General features: G+C 52.4%; 1 protein-coding gene across 1 annotated transcript in view; it reads left to right on the top strand.

Moving 5' to 3' along the window:
* LOC137562497 (mucin-2-like) overlaps positions 1–19513 on the top strand; it is a 142407-nt gene that overhangs the window by 76666 nt on the left and 46228 nt on the right. Inside the window, exon 3 of the mRNA XM_068273895.1 lies at positions 10763–10875. Within this exon, the coding sequence (XP_068129996.1) occupies positions 10763–10875 (113 nt within the window). The remainder of the gene's footprint in view (positions 1–10762; positions 10876–19513) is intronic.

The following is a 19513-nucleotide window of genomic DNA, read 5'->3' as shown; positions in this document are numbered from 1 at the left end:
AATTGTAAATATGCATGCTTGTTCCAGGTGTGACTTCACTAGCTGCATGCTTGTTCCAGGTGTGACTGCACTGGGTGCATGCTTGTTCCAGGTGTGACTGCACTGGGTGCATGCTTGTTCCAGGTGTGACTCCGCTGGCTGCATGCTTGTTCCAGGTGTGACTGCACTGGGTGCATGCTTGTTCCAGGTGTGACTCCGCTGGCTGCATGCTTGTTCCAGGTGTGACTCCGCTGGCTGCATGCTTGTTCCAGGTGTGACTCCACCGGCCGCGTGCTTGTTCCAGGTGTGACTGCACTGGTTGCATGCTTGTTCCAGGTGTGACTCCGCTGGCTGCATGCTTGTTCCAGGTGTGACTGCACTGGCTGCATGCTTGTCCCAGGTGTGACTGCACTGGTTGCATGCTTGTTCCAGGTGTGACTGCACTGGCTGCATGCTTGTTCCAGGTGTGACTGCACTGGCTGCATGCTTGTTCCAGGTGTGACTGCACTGGCTGCATGCTTGTTCCAGGTGTGACTGCACTGGTTGCATGCTTGTTCCAGGTGTGACTCCACTGGCTGCATGCTTGGTCCAGGTGTGACTGCACTGGTTGCATGCTTGTTCCAGGTGTGACTGCACTGGCTGCATGCTTGTTCCAGGTGTGACTGCACTGGCTGCATGCTTGTTCCAGGTGTGACTGCACTGGCTGCATGCTTGTTCCAGGTGTGACTGCACTGGTTGCATGCTTGTTCCAGGTGTGGCTCCGCTGGCTTCATGCTTGATCAGCATGACAGTCGGCCTCTATGCCTGTTGGTTTCCCTAGCTACAGAAGTGTAGTAAATCTGGCTGCTGTTGGGATGGGGGGAGGGCAGGGCTGGACACGGAGGTAAGGGGGGGGTTGTCCTCAGATAACGTTACACAGTCTGGTTGGAGGATGGGATCTGCATGTTTGTGGGGGACACCGGTTCCCTGGGAATCGTGATGCTAATAACCACTCTCAGCAGACGCTCCATTTCCTGCCCGCCGGCCGATCCTGGGAAGTCGGAGGATGGAGACCCTCCTGGGAAATGACAGGAATAATTCCCCAGCCTCGGATCCCACTGCTGGTGATGGGACAGCTGAGAGTCGTCACCCTCAGCCCCTCCCCCCTCCTCGGTGACACAAACAATCTGCCGGACGCCGTGCTAATGACCGCCGGTGTCTGCGCGGTCCAGAACTTCCAGCAAACTCTGCATTTACTAGGAATTTCTGGAATCAGAGTTTTGCAATCTGTCCGGTGTCCTCTCCCTCCCGGCGCTCTCCTACCCCCTGAAATATCCTGCCAGTTATATTATATACAAATATGCTACCAGTTATACTATATGCAGATTGAGGACAGATGTGGATATCCTCCATAGATATCTTCCTGTAGTTGCATTTGTTTTAGCCTTTGAACACCAATACTTTATACAAATATGATGCCAGTTATGCTATATACAGATATGTACTTGCTAAAGCAGCTCAGCTTAAAGTGTAACTGTCGGGCATAAAATCAAAAATCAATTTGTTATTTTTATCTGGTAAATAAGTAATAAGGATGCTAACCAGGCAATCAAAAAGTTAAAATCACTATTACTTTTCTTGTTGATAAACGATCATTCCCCTGTTTACCTGACTCTTATTTGGTACGTTGCCGCACAAAGGAAGTTTCAGGGCATGCTGGGATGTCCTTTTTTGCTACTCTACTTTCCCCCCAGACTTAACTAATGCAGCCTGATTGGCTAAAGCCTCTTTCCCTCCTGTTTTCCCCTCCCACACCTCTGTTCCTCTCTGATTGGCCAATATTTCTCATGCTGAGACAATGCACTTTCTATAGTGGAGGGCGGGCAATGCATACACAATCAGGCAGAGGAGAGTAAGGGAGGAAATGACAACAGGATTGGCTTCAAAATAGCCACAGTTAAAACGGGAAATGCCAAGAAGGCTTTTTTTTTTTTACTGTAGAAAAATCACTAAAACTATACACCAATATGCTGCCAGTTATACTATATATAAATAAACTGACAGCTATGCTATATACTGCCATTTATACTATAAACAGATATATCGCCAGTTATACTATATACAAATGCAGTATACTATCTGTTATACTATATACAGATTTACTACCTGTTATACTACAGGATCTTCTCAAAAAATTAGCATATTGTGATAAAGTTTATTATTTTCTGTAATGTACTGATAAACATTAGACTTTCATATATTTTAGAGTCATTACACACAACTGAAGTAGTTCAAGCCTTTTATTGTTTTAATATTGATGATTTTGGCATACAGCTCATGAAAACCCAAATTCCTATCTCAAAAAATTAGCATATTTCATCCGACCAATAAAAGAAAAGTGTTTTTAAAATAAAAATAGTCAACCTTCAAATAATTATGTTCAGTTATGCACTCAATACTTGGTCGGGAATCCTTTTGCAGAAATGACTGCTTCAATGCGGCGTGGCATTGAGGCAATCAGCCTGTGGCACTGCTCAGGTGTTATGGAGGCCCAGGATGCTTCAATAGCGGCCTTAAGCTCATCCAGAGTGTTGGGTCTTGCGTCTCTCAACTTTCTCTTCACAATATACCACAGATTCTCTATGGGGTTCAGGTCAGGAGAGTTGGCAGGCCAATTGAGCACAGTAATACCATGGTCAGTAAACCATTTACCAGTGGTTTTGGCACTGTGAGCAGGTGCCAGGTCGTGCTGAAACATGAAATCTTCATCTCCATAAAGCTTTCCAGCAGATGGAAGCATGAAGTGCTCCAAAATCTCCTGATAGCTAGCTGCATTGACCCTGCCCTTGATAAAACACAGTGGACCAACACCAGCAGCTGACATGGCACCCCAGACCATCACTGACTGTGGGTACTTGACACTGGACTTCAGGCATTTTGGCATTTCCCTCTCCCCAGTCTTCCTCCAGACTCTGGCACCTTGATTTCCGAATGACATGTAAAAGTTGCTTTCATCCGAAAAAAGTAGTTTGGACCACTGAGCAACATTCCAGTGCTGCTTCCCTGTAGCCCAGGTCAGGCGCTTCTGCCGCTGTTTCTGGTTCACAAGTGGGTTCATGCTTACATCTGCTGAAAAGCTTTATGGAGATGAAGATTTCATTTTTCAGCATGACCTGGCACCTGCTCACAGTGCCAAAACCACTGGTAAATGGTTTACTGACCATGGTATTACTGTGCTCAATTGCCCTGCCAACTCTCCTGACCTGAACCCCATAGAGAATCTGTGGGATATTGTGAAGAGAAAGTTGAGACGCAAGACCCAACACTCTGGATGAGCTTAAGGTTGCTATGGAAGCATCCTGGGCCTCCATAACACCTGAGCAGTGCCACAGGCTGATTGCCTCCATGCCACGCCACATTGAAGCAGTCATTTCTGCAAAAGGATTCCCGACCAAGTATTGAGTGCATAACTGAACATAATTATTTGAAGGTTGACTTTTTTTTTTGTTTTAAAAACACTTTTCCTTTATTGGTCGGATGAAATATGCTAATTTTTTGAGATAGGAATTTTGAGTTTTCATGAGCTGTGTCACGGACGATTGCGGGGCCGCAGGCGCGTCCTGGAACCGCCCGTGAAGAAAAAGCAATCGCACTCGATTCCCTGCATCGATTGCGCTTCAAATCGGTACAATCTGGGTTGAGTGTGTAGGGACAGCTGAAGTCCTTTTCTTAGCAAAGAGAGCACCATCCTAAAGGCTGGATGGCTCTTTTGATATGCTAATGAGCCTGAGCCTAATCTGCCCCAGAGAGTCCCTGGCTTCAAGCTGTGCTGATGGCCCATCCATCAGGTATAAGGTGACAAGCACCATGGCAGGAGCAATCTAGTTGGGCTAAAAGCCAGACCCACTGGCTCATTCCCAGCAGGGGAGGCGACACCTCGCTGGCTGCTCCAAACTTCAAAGAGCCTTTGCCTGGGAATAACCTGAGTCTCATAGCAAATCCATAACTTCCCAGATCTGTCATATTTCTGGGGTTCCTGAGATGGCAGCTTCGCCAAACGTGGGGGAAGTGTAGCATGAGCCCCGGTGCTGGTTCTGAGGAAGTTTCAGAACATTCTGAGGTAAGGACTGCCAGTTAGGCAGTTTGAAAGTGCCTGATGATACCACAGGGGTCCCACCCCTCATGTCTGGTATCAGGGCGCTGGGTAAATCGAGACAGACCTGAAAATGTTAATAAATCTGCCCTGACCTGTACGGTTCTGTGAGATAGAGCCCATATATGGGTAGATATGATTTCTAGCCCCCAGGATAAGGGGAGGGCTCATCTCATTTTCTAAGGGGGTGTATGGCTCCCCGCCCTCACTCCCTCCTACTGAAGCAGGGGCATAAGAATGGCTGAGGACCCAAACTCAGTGTCCTCCAGCCTGAAACATCTTGCACTCATCAGATGCCAGCTTGAGGATATGCTGGCATCCACCTGGTCTGAACTCTGAACTTTGATTGAAACCCAGAACTCTGTTTTCCCACAAAAAGGACATCTTTCCAGGAACTAAGTATTTTTCTCCCTTCTTTTATTTTTTATACTGGCTATTACAGTTTTATTAATTGTTGATTTTAATAATTGTCTGTATATATTAATTATTTATATTGCGTGAATAAACGACTTTCTCCAAGTCATTCACTGTCTGCTACCCTGCTTATCAGCACACACAGAACTGATCCCGGGTCTCTGAAGATACGCTACTGTTTGTTTGTTGTTGGCTAGACAGAATATCGTGTGTTTAACCGTTTTATTCGCAGGATTAGTCAGTTAAGGGGCTCCACGGTCCCATGGTAACCGCGGTGGTGGCAGTACCCTGAACCAGTGGGTGAAGTTGTAATCACCCGTGTCTCACAGGCTCCCTTCTGAGTTGTCTGCGGCTAATTCTTAACGGTTCCTGCGCATTGACTGCGACCAGAGTTCGCACGATCTGTGCGCTGGCACCGTTTAGAAGGCTAAGTGCGGTCAGCCACTAGGGCTCTTGTGACAGTGTTAGGCAGCGGTTGGGACCTGTGTTGTGCTGAAAGTATCTACGATAGCGCTAGCGCTATCGAGAAACGAACTAATTCGTTGGTGTAGCTGGAAGGCAATATATTTTTTATATATACAGAGAGACTGTGTAGCCAGTACCCCTCCCCAAAAGTTTTATTTTATTTGGCGTGGAAATGTCCGGGAACTACAAGAAAATGTGCCTGGCGGACCTGCAAAATCTTTGCCAAGAGAGAGGCATTGATGTCGGCCGCAAGAAACAAGGGGACCTGGTAACGGAATTGTTTCAATGGGATACCCAGCAACTGCAGGAGCTGGATGTGTCTGCTGAGGTAGACGCTGACCCATCTGACTCAAGGCAAGGGGAACCAGAGACTGAGACTCCTGACCGTACAGAGGTTGTGCATCCTGAGGGCCCTGCATCAACAGTTACGCAGGAGAATGTCAGTGTGGACCCCAATCCCAGAGTTTCTGAAAGTACTCGCCTGGAACCGGCCAGTACTGGACTGTCCGTTTGTACTGATCCGCTAATGCAGCAGGCATTACAAAAGCTGATGGACACTGACCTGGACAAGTACCTGCAGTACATGCATGAGGAGCGCCAAATGCGGGAGGAACGGGAGCGGCAAGCCGCTGCAGCTGCAGAACGCCACGCAGAGAGGGATGCCGCTGAGCGAGAATGGGAGCGCCAACGACAGCATGAGCTAAACATGGCAAAAGTGCAACAGGCCAGCCGGAGTTCACCGCCCAGTCTCCCTGCTGAAGGAGCTGCACCACCCGTAAGTGCAAAATTTAAATTTGCTAATATTGAAAAAGACACAGACATTGACTTGTTTTTGCGGTCTTTTGAAAAAGCATGCCGTCAGTATCGTCTGTCCCAAGACCAGTGGGCCAGACATCTGACACCTTTGCTGCGCTACAAAGCGCTTGATGCCTTCGCAGAATTGCCTGCGGAGAAGGATAATGATTATGCTGCTATAAAAGACGCTATCATTACTAAGTACCAGCTGACGCCAGAAGCCTATCGGAAAAAGTTCAGGGCCTGGCAGAAAAAGCCTTCGGATTCGTACCGAGATGTGGCCAGCAGCTTGCTCACCACACTCCGCCAGTGGACACTAGGCCTCACCAAAGGGTCTTATGATGTCCTGGAGGACTTGATAGTCCTGGAACAATTTCTGAACATTTGCCCTGCTGATGTACGCCAGTTTGTGCTAGAACGCAGGCCGGCTTCAGCAACTGTCGCTGCAGACCTTGCTGAGACTTTTACAACTACCCGGGTGGCCGATACCCGCAGGACTGTCCCATCCAGCTGGAGAGGAGGTCAGCCCAATACCTCGGCAGACCCTCCTGCCCCTGTGAGCCGTCCGCCACAGAGGCCACCCAGCGCAGCTGCTGCACCCAGGCCTGCAGCGCCTGGAGAGGTCACCTGTCACTACTGCCGCCAGCCCGGACACATGAAATTCGACTGTCCGGAGCGGAGACAGACACCACCAGCACCTGGATCATCTGCATCACCTGCACCTCACCCACAGCAGAGGCAACCCGCCAGCGAACCACAGCCTGGATCATCAGATTTTGTCCTGTTTGCCCGTGGAAAGGAAATCCGCGACCGAACCGACCAGCAGCAACTTGTTAGAGTGAACGGCAAAGTTGTCACCGGATTTCGAGACACCGGAGCTGACATCACGTTAGTTCACTCACATCTTGTGCCAAAGGAGAGCATCAGCTCCAGCCGATCCCTTGCCCTTACTGGAGTAGAGGGCACCCTTTTTCACATAGCCCACGCGACAGTGAAGCTTGATTGGGGATTAGGGATCCACGAAAGGGTTGTTGGGGTTATGAAGGATCTCCCAGTCCCTGTGTTGCTGGGGACTGATTTAGGCAAGCTTGTGTCCTACTATGAACCTGCCACGACCGCCTTGTCGCTCACGGAAGGAGACGGACTCTCCACCCACCACCAGGTACTTTATACACTTGGGGGAGCACCAGGGGGAGGCGGGTTGAATGTGCCCAGTTCAAGGGTACCAGGTTCAATAGTGCCTGCTTCAAAGGCACCTGAGTTTAATGTACAGACTGTCTGCTGTGATGATGCTGTAACTGTACCTGAGTTTACTGTACAACCTGTCTGTAATGAAAAAATGTCTATACCTGTCAATGTCATTACTGCATGCAATGATGATTTAAGTAATGTCCGTCTGTGCCATTCTGACAGTGTACCTGTGCTAGCAGTACCGCGCAGCTGCACTGCTCAGAACCCGAGCTCAGAACAGGTGGAGGGGGTTCCGGCCTCCTCCCCCTCCTCTGACCGCAGGGATGAGACCTTTCAGCCGCTGGCCTCGTGTCACATGAGCCAGTTGGCTGAAACTGACAGCGCCGTATTCTCAGCCGCACTACAAAGTGACCCAAGCCTGGAGGTGCTCAGGCAGCAAGCCGCTGAGCCCCTCGCAGACGGGGCCGCTTTCAAGGTGTACCGGGAAGGTGGGAGACTGTACAGTGAGTCTGTACAGCCCCCTACAGGTAGATTCCACGCGAATACCAAATGGCTTGTGGTCCCGAGTGCGTTCAGGGGACATGTGCTGAAATCCGCACATGGTAATCCTCTGACAGGGCACTCAGGGGTCCGCAAGACACTTGCCGGTATTCGGAAACAGTTTTATTGGCCCCGGATGAACAGGGATGTAGCAAACTACTGCAGAGCATGTGCCGTCTGTCAGGAGCTGGGAAGGTCCAGGGATCCCCGCGGGGTTCCCTTAGGTCCACAGCCACTTAGCAGGGGAACCCCGCGTGGGCTGGCTGTTGACCTAACCAACCCACTGCCCGTTGTCAGCAGTCCCGGCAGACACCACGTCCGACTGCAGTGGCGCAAACGCCCTGTCCAGAATGGTCCATGTCGGGTCAACCCTGAGGGTAGCAGACCGCGCCCGGTCCAGGGGAACCGAGCCACAGGCTCCAATAGGTTTTCCCGCCGCACCGGCAATCCGAGACCCGTCAGCCAGGTTGGCCGACACGCAGCGGGCAGCCGACCCCAGAACGCCAACGGGGAACTAGATCAGATCTCGCAGATTAGCGGCAACGACACACATCTTGCTGATGAATGTCTATCTGCCTTCTCCCCAGGGAGGGCTGTCACGGACGGTTGCGGGGCCGCAGGCGCGTCCTGGAACCGCCCGTGAAGAAAAAGCAATCGCACTCGATTCCCTGCATCGATTGCGCTTCAAAACGGTACAATCTGGGTTGAGTGTGTAGGGACAGCTGAAGTCCTTTTCTTAGCAAAGAGAGCACCATCCTAAAGGCTGGATGGCTCTTTTGATATGCTAATGAGCATGAGCCTAATCTGCCCCAGAGAGTCCCTGGCTTCAAGCTGTGCTGATGGCCCATCCATCAGGTATAAGGTGACAAGCACCATGGCAGGAGCAATCTAGTTGGGCTAAAAGCCAGACCCACTGGCTCATTCCCAGCAGGGGAGGCGACACCTCGCTGGCTGCTCCAAACTTCAAAGAGCCTTTGCCTGGGAATAACCTGAGTCTCATAGCAAATCCATAACTTCCCAGATCTGTCATATTTCTGGGGTTCCTGAGATGGCAGCTTCGCCAAACGTGGGGGAAGTGTAGCATGAGCCCCGGTGCTGGTTCTGAGGAAGTTTCAGAACATTCTGAGGTAAGGACTGCCAGTTAGGCAGTTTGAAAGTGCCTGATGATACCACAGGGGTCCCACCCCTCATGTCTGGTATCAGGGCGCTGGGTAAATCGAGACAGACCTGAAAATGTTAATAAATCTGCCCTGACCTGTACGGTTCTGTGAGATAGAGCCCATATATGGGTAGATATGATTTCTAGCCCCAGTACAAGGGGAGGGCTCATCTCATTTTCTAAGGGGGTGTATGGCTCCCCGCCCTCACTCCCTCCTACTGAAGCAGGGGCATAAGAATGGCTGAGGACCCAAACTCAGTGTCCTCCAGCCTGAAACATCTTGCACTCATCAGATGCCAGCTTGAGGATATGCTGGCATCCACCTGGTCTGAACTCTGAACTTTGATTGAAACCCAGAACTCTGTTTTCCCACAAAAAGGACATCTTTCCAGGAACTAAGTATTTTTCTCCCTTCTTTTATTCTTTATACTGGCTATTACTGTTTTAATAATTGTTGATTTTAATAATTGTCTGTATATATTAATTATTTATATTGCGTGAATAAACGACTTTCTCCAAGTCATTCACTGTCTGCTACCCTGCTTATCAGCACACACAGAACTGATCCCGGGTCTCTGAAGATACGCTACTGTTTGTTTGTTGTTGGCTAGACAGAATATCGTGTGTTTAACCGTTTTATTCGCAGGATTAGTCAGTTAATGGGCTCCACGGTCCCATGGTAACCGCGGTGGTGGCAGTACCCTGAACCAGTGGGTGAAGTTGTAATCACCCGTGTCTCACAGGCTCCCTTCTGAGTTGTCTGCGGCTAATTCTTAACGGTTCCTGCGCATTGACTGCGACCAGAGTTCGCACGATCTGTGCGCTGGCACCGTTTAGAAGGCTAAGTGCGGTCAGCCACTAGGGCTCCTGTGACAAGCTGTATGCCAAAATCATCAATATTAAAACAATAAAAGGCTTGAACTACTTCACTTGTGTGTATTTGAATCTAAAATATATGAAAGTCTAATGTTTATCACTACATTACAGAAAATAATGAACTTTATCACAATATGCAAATTTTTTGAGAAGATCCTGTATATACTACCAGTTATACTATATACAGATAAACCACCAGTTACAGATATACTGGATATCCTCCATAGATATCTTCCTGTAGTTTTTTTCAGCCTTTGAACGCCAATGGAAGAGAATCTGCCTATCAGAGCTGAGTGTGTGATGTAGGAAATGGTTTATCTCCTATCATGAGGAACTTAGCAGAGGCTGGGCTGGAAATCCCCGGACAGTCCATAGAAGTAGCATTGCACTCTGTCCCTTGGATATTGCTCCTCTGTACTGTAGATATAGACCATCATGGCTCACCACTGCCCTCTGCTGGAATCTATCAGCTCATGGCTCACCACTGCCCTCTGCTGGAATCTATCAGCTCATGGCACACCACTGCCCTCTGCTGGAATCTATCAGCTCATGGCTCACCACTGCCCTCTGCTGGAATCTATCAGCTCATGGCTCACCACTGCCCTCTGCTGGAATCTATCGGCACGACTGCTGGACAGGAATGCTGGGAATTTCCTCAAACATTTGCTTGTAGTGGCTGCAATTTTTATCCTGCACAGATCGGCTACTTCCGAACCTGTTTATCTCTTGGCAGACATATCGTGAAAGAATATGGTATCTTTAACGGGAACCAGAAGTCAGAGGTATGTGGTGGCTGCCATATTTATTTCTTTTTAAAGAATGCCAGTTGCCCGGCTGTCTTGCTGATCTCCCTGGCTGCAGTAGTGTCTGAATCACACTCCTGAAACAAGCATGCGGCTATTGGAGTCACACTTGAGTGAGAAACATCTGATCTGCATGCTTGTTCAGTGGCTGTGGCTGGATGTATTGGAGGCAAAGGAGCTGCAGGACAGCCAGGCAATAGGCAATAAATATGGTAGCCTTCATATCCCTCTCACTTTAGGTCTCCTTTAAAATAAAGATATGTTTAGATTGTAGTATCTGGATGACGGGATGGTTGGTAAATCTATGGGGTGGGGGGTGGGGCGAAGGTTGGGGGGGCTTTTGATTGGTCAGTACCTACACCCCATACACACCCACTAACCTCTCCCCCTCATTTTCTCTCCTGGCAGTTGGAGGATTGGAAGAAATGATCAAGAAATTCAACAAGAACCTGGTTCAGTACGGCCTGTGTCGTGTGCCCGACCCCAACACCCACGTTTCCCGATGCATCCTCATACACTGGGTAAGACCGCCCACCTCTCCTGATGCATCCTCATACACTGGGTAAGACCGCCCACCTGTCCTGATGCCTCCTCATACACTGGGTAAGACCGCCCACCTGTCCCGATGTATCCTCATACACTGGGTAAGACTGCCCACCTGTCCTGATGCATCCTCATACACTGGGTAAGAACGCCCACCCGTCCTGATGCCTCCTCATACACTGGGTAAGACCGCCCACCTGTCCTGATGCATCCTCATACACTGGGTAAGACCGCCCCCCTGTCCTGATGCATCCTCATACACTGGGTAAGACCGCCCACCTGTCCTGATGCATCCTCATACACTGGGTAAGACCGCCCACCCATCCTGATGCATCCTCATACACTGGGTAAAACCGCCCACCCGTCCTGATGCATCCTCATACACTAGGTAAGACCGCCCACCTGTCCTGATGCATCCTCATACACTGGGTAAGACCGGCCACCTGTCCTGATGCATCCTCATACACTGGGTAAGACCACCCACCCATCCTGATGCATCCTCATACACTGGGTAAGACCGCCCACCTGTCCCAATGTATCTTCATACACTGGGTAAGACCGCCCACCTGTCCTGATGCATCCTCATACACTGGGTAAGACCGCCCACCCGTCCTGATGCATCCTCATACACTGGGTAAGACCGCCCACCCGTCCTGATGCATCCTCATACACTGGGTAAGACCGCCCACCTGTCCCAATGTATCCTCATACACTGGGTAAGACCGCCCACCTCTCCTGATGCATCCTCATACACTGGGTAAGACCGCCCACCTGTCCTGATGCATCCTCATACACTGGGTAAGACCGCCCACCCGTCCTGATGCATCCTCATACACTGGGTAAGACCGCCCACCTGTCCCACTGTATCCTCATACACTGGGTAAGACCGCCCACCTCTCCTGATGCATCCTCATACACTGGGTAAGACCGCCCACCTGTCCTGATGCATCCTCATACACTGGGTAAGACCGCCCACCCGTCCTGATGCATCCTCATACACTGGGTAAGACCGCCCACCTGTCCTGATGTATCTTCATACACTGGGTAAGACCGCCCACCTGTCCTGATGCCTCCTCATACACTGGGTAATACCGCCCACCTGTCCCGATGCATCCTCATACACTGGGTAAGACCGCCCTCCTGTCCTGATGCATCCTCATACACTGGGTAAGACCACCCACCCATCCTGATGCATCCTTATACACTGGGTAAGACCGCCCACCTGTCCCGATGCATCCTCATACACTGGGTAAGACCGCCCACCTGTCCCGATGCCTCCTCATACACTGGGTAAGACCGCCCACCTGTCCCGATGCCTCCTCATACACTGGGTAAGACCGCCCACCTGTCCCGATGTATCCTCATACACTGGGTAAGACCGCCCACCTGTCCCGATGCCTCCTCATACACTGGGTAAGACCGCCCACCTGTCCCGATGTATCCTCATACACTGGGTAAGACCGCCCACCTGTCCCGATGCATCCTCATACACTGGGTAAGACAGCCCACCTCTCCTGATGCATCCTCATACACTGGGTAAGACCGCCCACCTGTCCTGATGCCTCCACATACACTGGGTAAGACCGCCCACCTGCCCCTATGCATCCTCATACACTGGGTAAGACCGCCCACCTGTCCCGATGCATCCTCATACACTGGGTAAGACCGCCCACCTGTCCCGATGTATCCTCATACACTGGGTAAGACCGCCCACCTGTCCTGATGCCTCCTCATACACTGGGTAAGACCGCCCACCCGTCCTGATGCCTCCACATACACTGGGTAAGACCTCCCACCTGCCCCTATGCATCCTCATACACAGGGTAAGACCGCCCACCTGTCCCGATGCATCCTCATACACTGGGTAAGACCGCCCACCTGTCCCGATGCATCCTCATACACTGGGTAAGACCGCCCACCTGTCCTGATGCATCCTCATACACTGGGTAGGACCGCCCACCTGTCCTGATGCATCCTCATACACTGGGTAAGACCGCCCACCTGTCCTGATGCATCCTCATACACTGGGTAAGACCGCCCACCTGTCCTGATGTATCCTCATACACTGGGTAAGACCGCCCACCTGTCCTGATGCATCCTCATACACTGGGTAAGACCGCCCACCTGTCCCGATGTATCCTCATACACTGGGTAAGACCGCTCACCTGTCCTGATGCATCCTCATACACTGGGTAAGACCGCCCACCTGTCCTGATGTATCCTCATACACTGGGTAAGACCGCCCACCTGTCCAGATGTATCCTCATACAGTGGGTAAGACCGCCCACCTGTCCCGATGCATCCTCATACACTGGGTAAGACCGCCCACCTGTCCCGATGCATCCTCATACACTGGTTAAGACCGTCCACCTGTCCTGATGTATCCTCATACACTGGGTAAGACCGCCCCCCTGTCCTGATGTATTCTCATACACTGGGTAACACCGCCCACCTGTCCCGATGTATCCTCATACACTGGGTAAGACCACCCACCTGTCCTGATGCATCCTCATACAGTGGGTGAGACCGCCCACCTGTCCTGATGCATCCTCATACACTGGGTAAGACCGCCCACCTGTCCCGATGTATCCTCATACACTGGGTAAGACCGCCCTCCTGTCCTGATGCATCCTCATACAGTGGGTAAGACCGCCCACCTGTCCTGATGCATCCTCATACACTGGGTAGGACCGCCCACCTGTCCCGATGTATCTTCATACACTGGGTAAGACCGCCCACCCATCCTGATGCATCCTCATACACTGGGTAAGACCGCCCACCTGTCCTGATGCCTCCTCATACACTGGGTAAGACCGCCCACCTGTCCTGATGTATCCTCATACACTGGGTAAGACCGCCCACCTGTCCTGATGTATCCTCATACACTGGGTAAGACCGCCCACCTGTCCTGATGCCTCCTCATACACTGGGTAAGACCGCCCACCCGTCCCGATGCATCCTCATACACTGGGTAAGACCGCCCACCTGTCCTGATGCATCCTCATACACTGGGTAAGACCGCCCACCCGTCCTGATGCATCCTCATATACTGGGTAAGACCACCCACCTGTTCTGATGCCTCCTCATACACTGGGTAAGACCGCCCACCTGTCCCGATGTATCCTTATACACTGGGTAAGACCGCCCACCTGTCCCGATGTATCCTCATACACTGGATAAGACCGCCCTCCTGTCCCGATGTATCCTCATACACTGGGTAAGACCGCCCACCTGTCCTGATGCATCCTCATACACTGGGTAAGACCGCCCACCTGTCCCGATGCATCCTTCCTCATACACTGGGTAAGACCGCCCACCTGTCCCGATGCATCCTCATACACTGGGTAAGACCGCCCACCTTTCCTGATGCACTCTCATACACTGGGTAAGACCGCCCACCTGTCCTAATGCATCCTCATACACTGGGTAAGACCGCCCACCTGTCCCGATGCATCCTCATACACTGGGTAAGACCGCCCCCCTGTCCTGATGTATTCTCATACACTGGGTAAGACCGCCCACCTGTCCTGATGCATCCTCATACACTGGGTAAGACTGCCCATCTGTCCTGATGCATCCTCATACACTGGGTAAGACCGCCCACCTGTCCTGATGCATCCTCATACACTGGGTAAGACCGCCCACCTGTCCCGATGTATCCTCATACACTGGGTAAGACCGCCCACCTGTCCCGATGTATCCTCATACACTGGGTAAGACCGCCCACCTGTCCCGATGTATCCTTATACACTGGGTAAGACCGCCCACCTGTCCCGATGTATCCTCATACACTGGGTAAGACCGCCCACCTGTCCCGATGTATCCTCATACACTGGGTAAGACCGCCCTCCTGTCCCGATGTATCCTTATACACTGGGTAAGACTGCCCACCCATCCTGATGCATCCCCATACACTGGGTAAGACCGCCCACCTGTCCTGATGCATCCTCATACACTGGGTAAGACCGCCCACCTGTCCTGATGCATCCTCATACACTGGGTAAGACCGCCCACCCGTCCCGATGCATCCTCATACACTGGGTAAGACCGCCCACCTGTCCTGATGCATCCTCATACACTGGGTAAGACCGCCCACCCGTCCTGATGCATCCTCATATACTGGGTAAGACCGCCCACCCGTCCTGATGCATCCTCATACACTGGGTAAGACCGCCCACCTGTCCTGATGCATCCTCATACACTGGGTAAGATCACCCACCTGTTCTGATGCCTCCTCATACACTGGGTAAGACCGCCCACCTTTCCTGATGCACTCTCATACACTGGGTAAGACCGCCCACCTGTCCTGATGCATCCTCATACACTGGGTAAGACCGCCCACCTGTCCCGATGCATCCTCATACACTGGGTAAGACCGCCCCCCTGTCCTGATGTATTCTCATACACTGGGTAAGACCGCCCACCTGTCCTGATGCATCCTCATACACTGGGTAAGACCGCCCACCTGTCCTGATGCATCCTCATACACTGGGTAAGACCGCCCACCTGTCCCGATGCATCCTCATACACTGGGTAAGACCGCCCACCTGTCCCGATGTATCCTCATACACTGGGTAAGACCGCCCACCTGTCCCGATGTATCCTCATACACTGGGTAAGACCGCCCACCTGTCCCGATGTATCCTTATACACGGGGTAAGACCGCCCACCTGTCCCGATGTATCCTCATACACTGGGTAAGACCGCCCACCTGTCCCGATGTATCCTCATACACTGGGTAAGACCGCCCTCCTGTCCCGATGTATCCTTATACACTGGGTAAGACTGCCCACCCATCCTGATGCATCCTCATACACTGGGTAAGACCGCCCACCTGTCCTGATGCATCCTCATACACTGGGTAAGACCGCCCACCTGTCCTGATGCATCCTCATACACTGGGTAAGACCGCCCACCCGTCCCGATGCATCCTCATACACTGGGTAAGACCGCCCACCTGTCCTGATGCATCCTCATACACTGGGTAAGACCGCCCACCCGTCCTGATGCATCCTCATATACTGGGTAAGACCGCCCACCCGTCCTGATGCATCCTCATACACTGGGTAAGACCGCCCACCTGTCCTGATGCATCCTCATACACTGGGTAAGATCACCCACCTGTTCTGATGCCTCCTCATACACTGGGTAAGACCGCCCACCTGTCCCGATGTATCCTCATACACTGGGTAAGACCGCCCACCTGTCCCGATGCCTCCTCATACACTGGGTAAGACCGCCCACCTGTCCCGATGTATCCTTATACACTGGGTAAGACCGCCCACCTGTCCCGATGTATCCTCATACACTGGGTAAGACCGCCCACCTGTCCCGATGTATCCTCATACACTGGGTAAGACCGCCCTCCTGTCCCGATGTATCCTCATACACTGGGTAAGACCGCCCACCTGTCCCGATGCATCCTCATACACTGGGTAAGACCGCCCACCTGTCCCGATGCATCCTTCCTCATACACTGGGTAAGACCGCCCACCTGTCCCGATGCCTCCTCATACACTGGGTAAGACCACCCACCTGTCCCGATGCATCCTCATACACTGGGTAAGACCGCCCACCTGTCCTGATGCATCCTCATACACTGGGTAAGACCGCCCACCTGTCCCGCTGCATCCTCATACACTGGGTAAGACCGCCCACCTGTCCTGATGCACTCTCATACACTGGGTAAAACGCCTACCTGTCCTGATGCATCCTCATACACTGGGTAAGACCGCCCACCTGTCCCGATGCATCCTCATACACTGGGTAAGACCGCTCCCCTGTCCTGATGTATTCTCATACACTGGGTAAGACCGCCCACCTGTCCCGATGCATCCTCATACACTGGGTAAGACCGCCCACCTGTCCTGATGCATCCTCATACACTGGGTAAGACCGCCCACCTGTCCTGATGCATCCTCATACACTGGGTAACACCGCCCACCTGTCCCGATGTATCCTCATACACTGGGTAAGACCGCCCACCTGTCCCGATGCATCCTCATACACTGGGTAAGACCGCCCACCTGTCCCGATGTATCCTTATACACTGGGTAAGACCGCCCACCTGTCCTGATGTATCCTCATACACTGGGTAAGACCGCCCACCTGTCCCGATGTATTCTCATACACTGGGTAAGACCGCCCTCCTGTCCCGATGCATCCTCATACACTGGGTAAGACCGCCCACCTGTCCCGATGTATCCTCATACACTGGGTAAGACCGCCCTCCTGTCCCGATGCATCCTCATACACTGGGTAAGACCGCCCACCTGTCCCGATGTATCCTCATACACTGGGTAAGACCGCCCACCTGTCCTGATGCATCCTCATACACTGGGTAAGACCGCCAACCTGTCCTGATGCACTCTCATACACTGGGTAAGACCGCCCATCTGTCCTGATGCCTCCTCATACACTGGGTAAGAACGCCCACCCGTCCTGATGCATCCTCATACAGTGGTTGAGACCGCCCACCTGTCCTGATGCCTCCTCATACACTGGGTAAGACCGCCCACCTGTCCCGATGCATCCTCATACACTGGGTAAGACCGCCCACCCATCCTGATGCATCCTCATACACTGGGTAAGACCGCCCACCCGTCCTGATGCATCCTCATACACTGGGTAAGACCGCCCACCCATCCTGATGCATCCTCATACACTGGGTAAGACCGCCCACCCGTCCTGATGCATCCTCATACACTGGGTAAGACCGCCCACCCGTCCTGATGCATCCTCATACACTGGGTAAGACCGCCCACCCATCCTGATGCATCCTCATACACTGGGTAAGACCGCCCACCCGTCCTGATGCATCCTCATACACTGGGTAAGACCGCCCACCTGTCCCGATGCATCCTCATACACTGGTTAAGACCGTCCACCTGTCCTGATGTATCCTCATACACTGGGTAAGACCGCCCCCCTGTCCTGATGTATTCTCATACACTGGGTAACACCGCCCACCTGTCCTGATGCATCCTCATACAGTGGGTGAGACCGCCCACCTGTCCTGATGCATCCTCATACACTGGGTAAGACCGCCCACCTGTCCCGATGTATCCTCATACACTGGGTAAGACCGCCCACCTGTCCTGATGCATCCTCATACAGTGGGTAAGACCGCCCACCTGTCCTGATGCATCCTCATACACTGGGTAGGACCGCCCACCTGTCCCGATGTATCTTCATACACTGGGTAAGACCGCCCACCCATCCTGATGCATCCTCATACACTGGGTAAGATCGCCCACCTGTCCTGATGCCTCCTCATACACTGGGTAAGACCGCCCACCTGTCCTGATGTATCCTCATACACTGGGTAAGACCGCCCACCTGTCCTGATGTATCCTCATACACTGGGTAAGACTGCCCACCTGTCCTGATGCCTCCTCATACACTGGGTAAGACCGCCCACCCGTCCCGATGCATCCTCATACACTGGGTAAGACCGCCCACCTGTCCTGATGCATCCTCATACACTGGGTAAGACCGCCCACCCGTCCTGATGCATCCTCATATACTGGGTAAGACCACCCACCTGTTCTGATGCCTCCTCATACACTGGGTAAGACCGCCCACCTGTCCCGATGTATCCTTATACACTGGGTAAGACCGCCCACCTGTCCCGATGTATCCTCATACACTGGGTAAGACCGCCCTCCTGTCCCGATGTATCCTCATACACTGGGTAAGACCGACCACCTGTCCCGATGCATCCTCATACACTGGGTAAGACCGCCCACCTGTCCCGATGCATCCTTCCTCATACACTGGGTAAGACCGCCCACCTGTCCCGATGCATCCTCATACACTGGGTAAGACCGCCCACCTGTCCCGATGCCTCCTCATACACTGGGTAAGACCGCCCACCCGTCCTGATGCATCCTCATACACTGGGTAAGACCGCCCACCTGTCCAGCTGCATCCTCATACACTGGGTAAGACCGCCCACCTTTCCTGATGCACTCTCATACACTGGGTAAGACCGCCCACCTGTCCTGATGCATCCTCATACACTGGGTAAGACCGCCCACCTGTCCCGATGCATCCTCATACACTGGGTAAGACCGCCCCCCTGTCCTGATGTATTCTCATACACTGGGTAAGACCGCCCACCTGTCCCGATGCATCCTCATACACTGGGTAAGACTGCCCACCTGTCCTGATGCATCCTCATACACTGGGTAAGACCGCCCACCTGTCCTGATGCATCCTCATACACTGGGTAAGACCGCCCACCTGTCCCGATGTATCCTCATACACTGGGTAAGACCGCCCACCTGTCCCGATGTATCCTCATACACTGGGTAAGACCGCCCACCTGTCCCGATGTATCCTTATACACTGGGTAAGACCGCCCACCTGTCCCGATGTATCCTCATACACTGGGTAAGACCGCCCACCTGTCCCGATGTATCCTCATACACTGGGTAAGACCGCCCTCCTGTCCCGATGTATCCTTATACACTGGGTAAGACCGCCCACCCATCCTGATGCATCCTCATACACTGGGTAAGACCGCCCACCTGTCCTGATGCATCCTCATACACTGGGTAAGACCGCCCACCTGTCCTGATGCCTCCTCATACACTGGGTAAGACCGCCCACCCG

This window comes from Hyperolius riggenbachi, chromosome 1, assembly GCF_040937935.1.
Source record: "Hyperolius riggenbachi isolate aHypRig1 chromosome 1, aHypRig1.pri, whole genome shotgun sequence".
Classification (NCBI taxonomy): Eukaryota; Metazoa; Chordata; class Amphibia; order Anura; family Hyperoliidae; genus Hyperolius; species Hyperolius riggenbachi.
The sequence above is the reverse complement of the archived record's forward strand: the minus strand, read 5'-3'. Positions and strand labels throughout refer to the sequence as shown.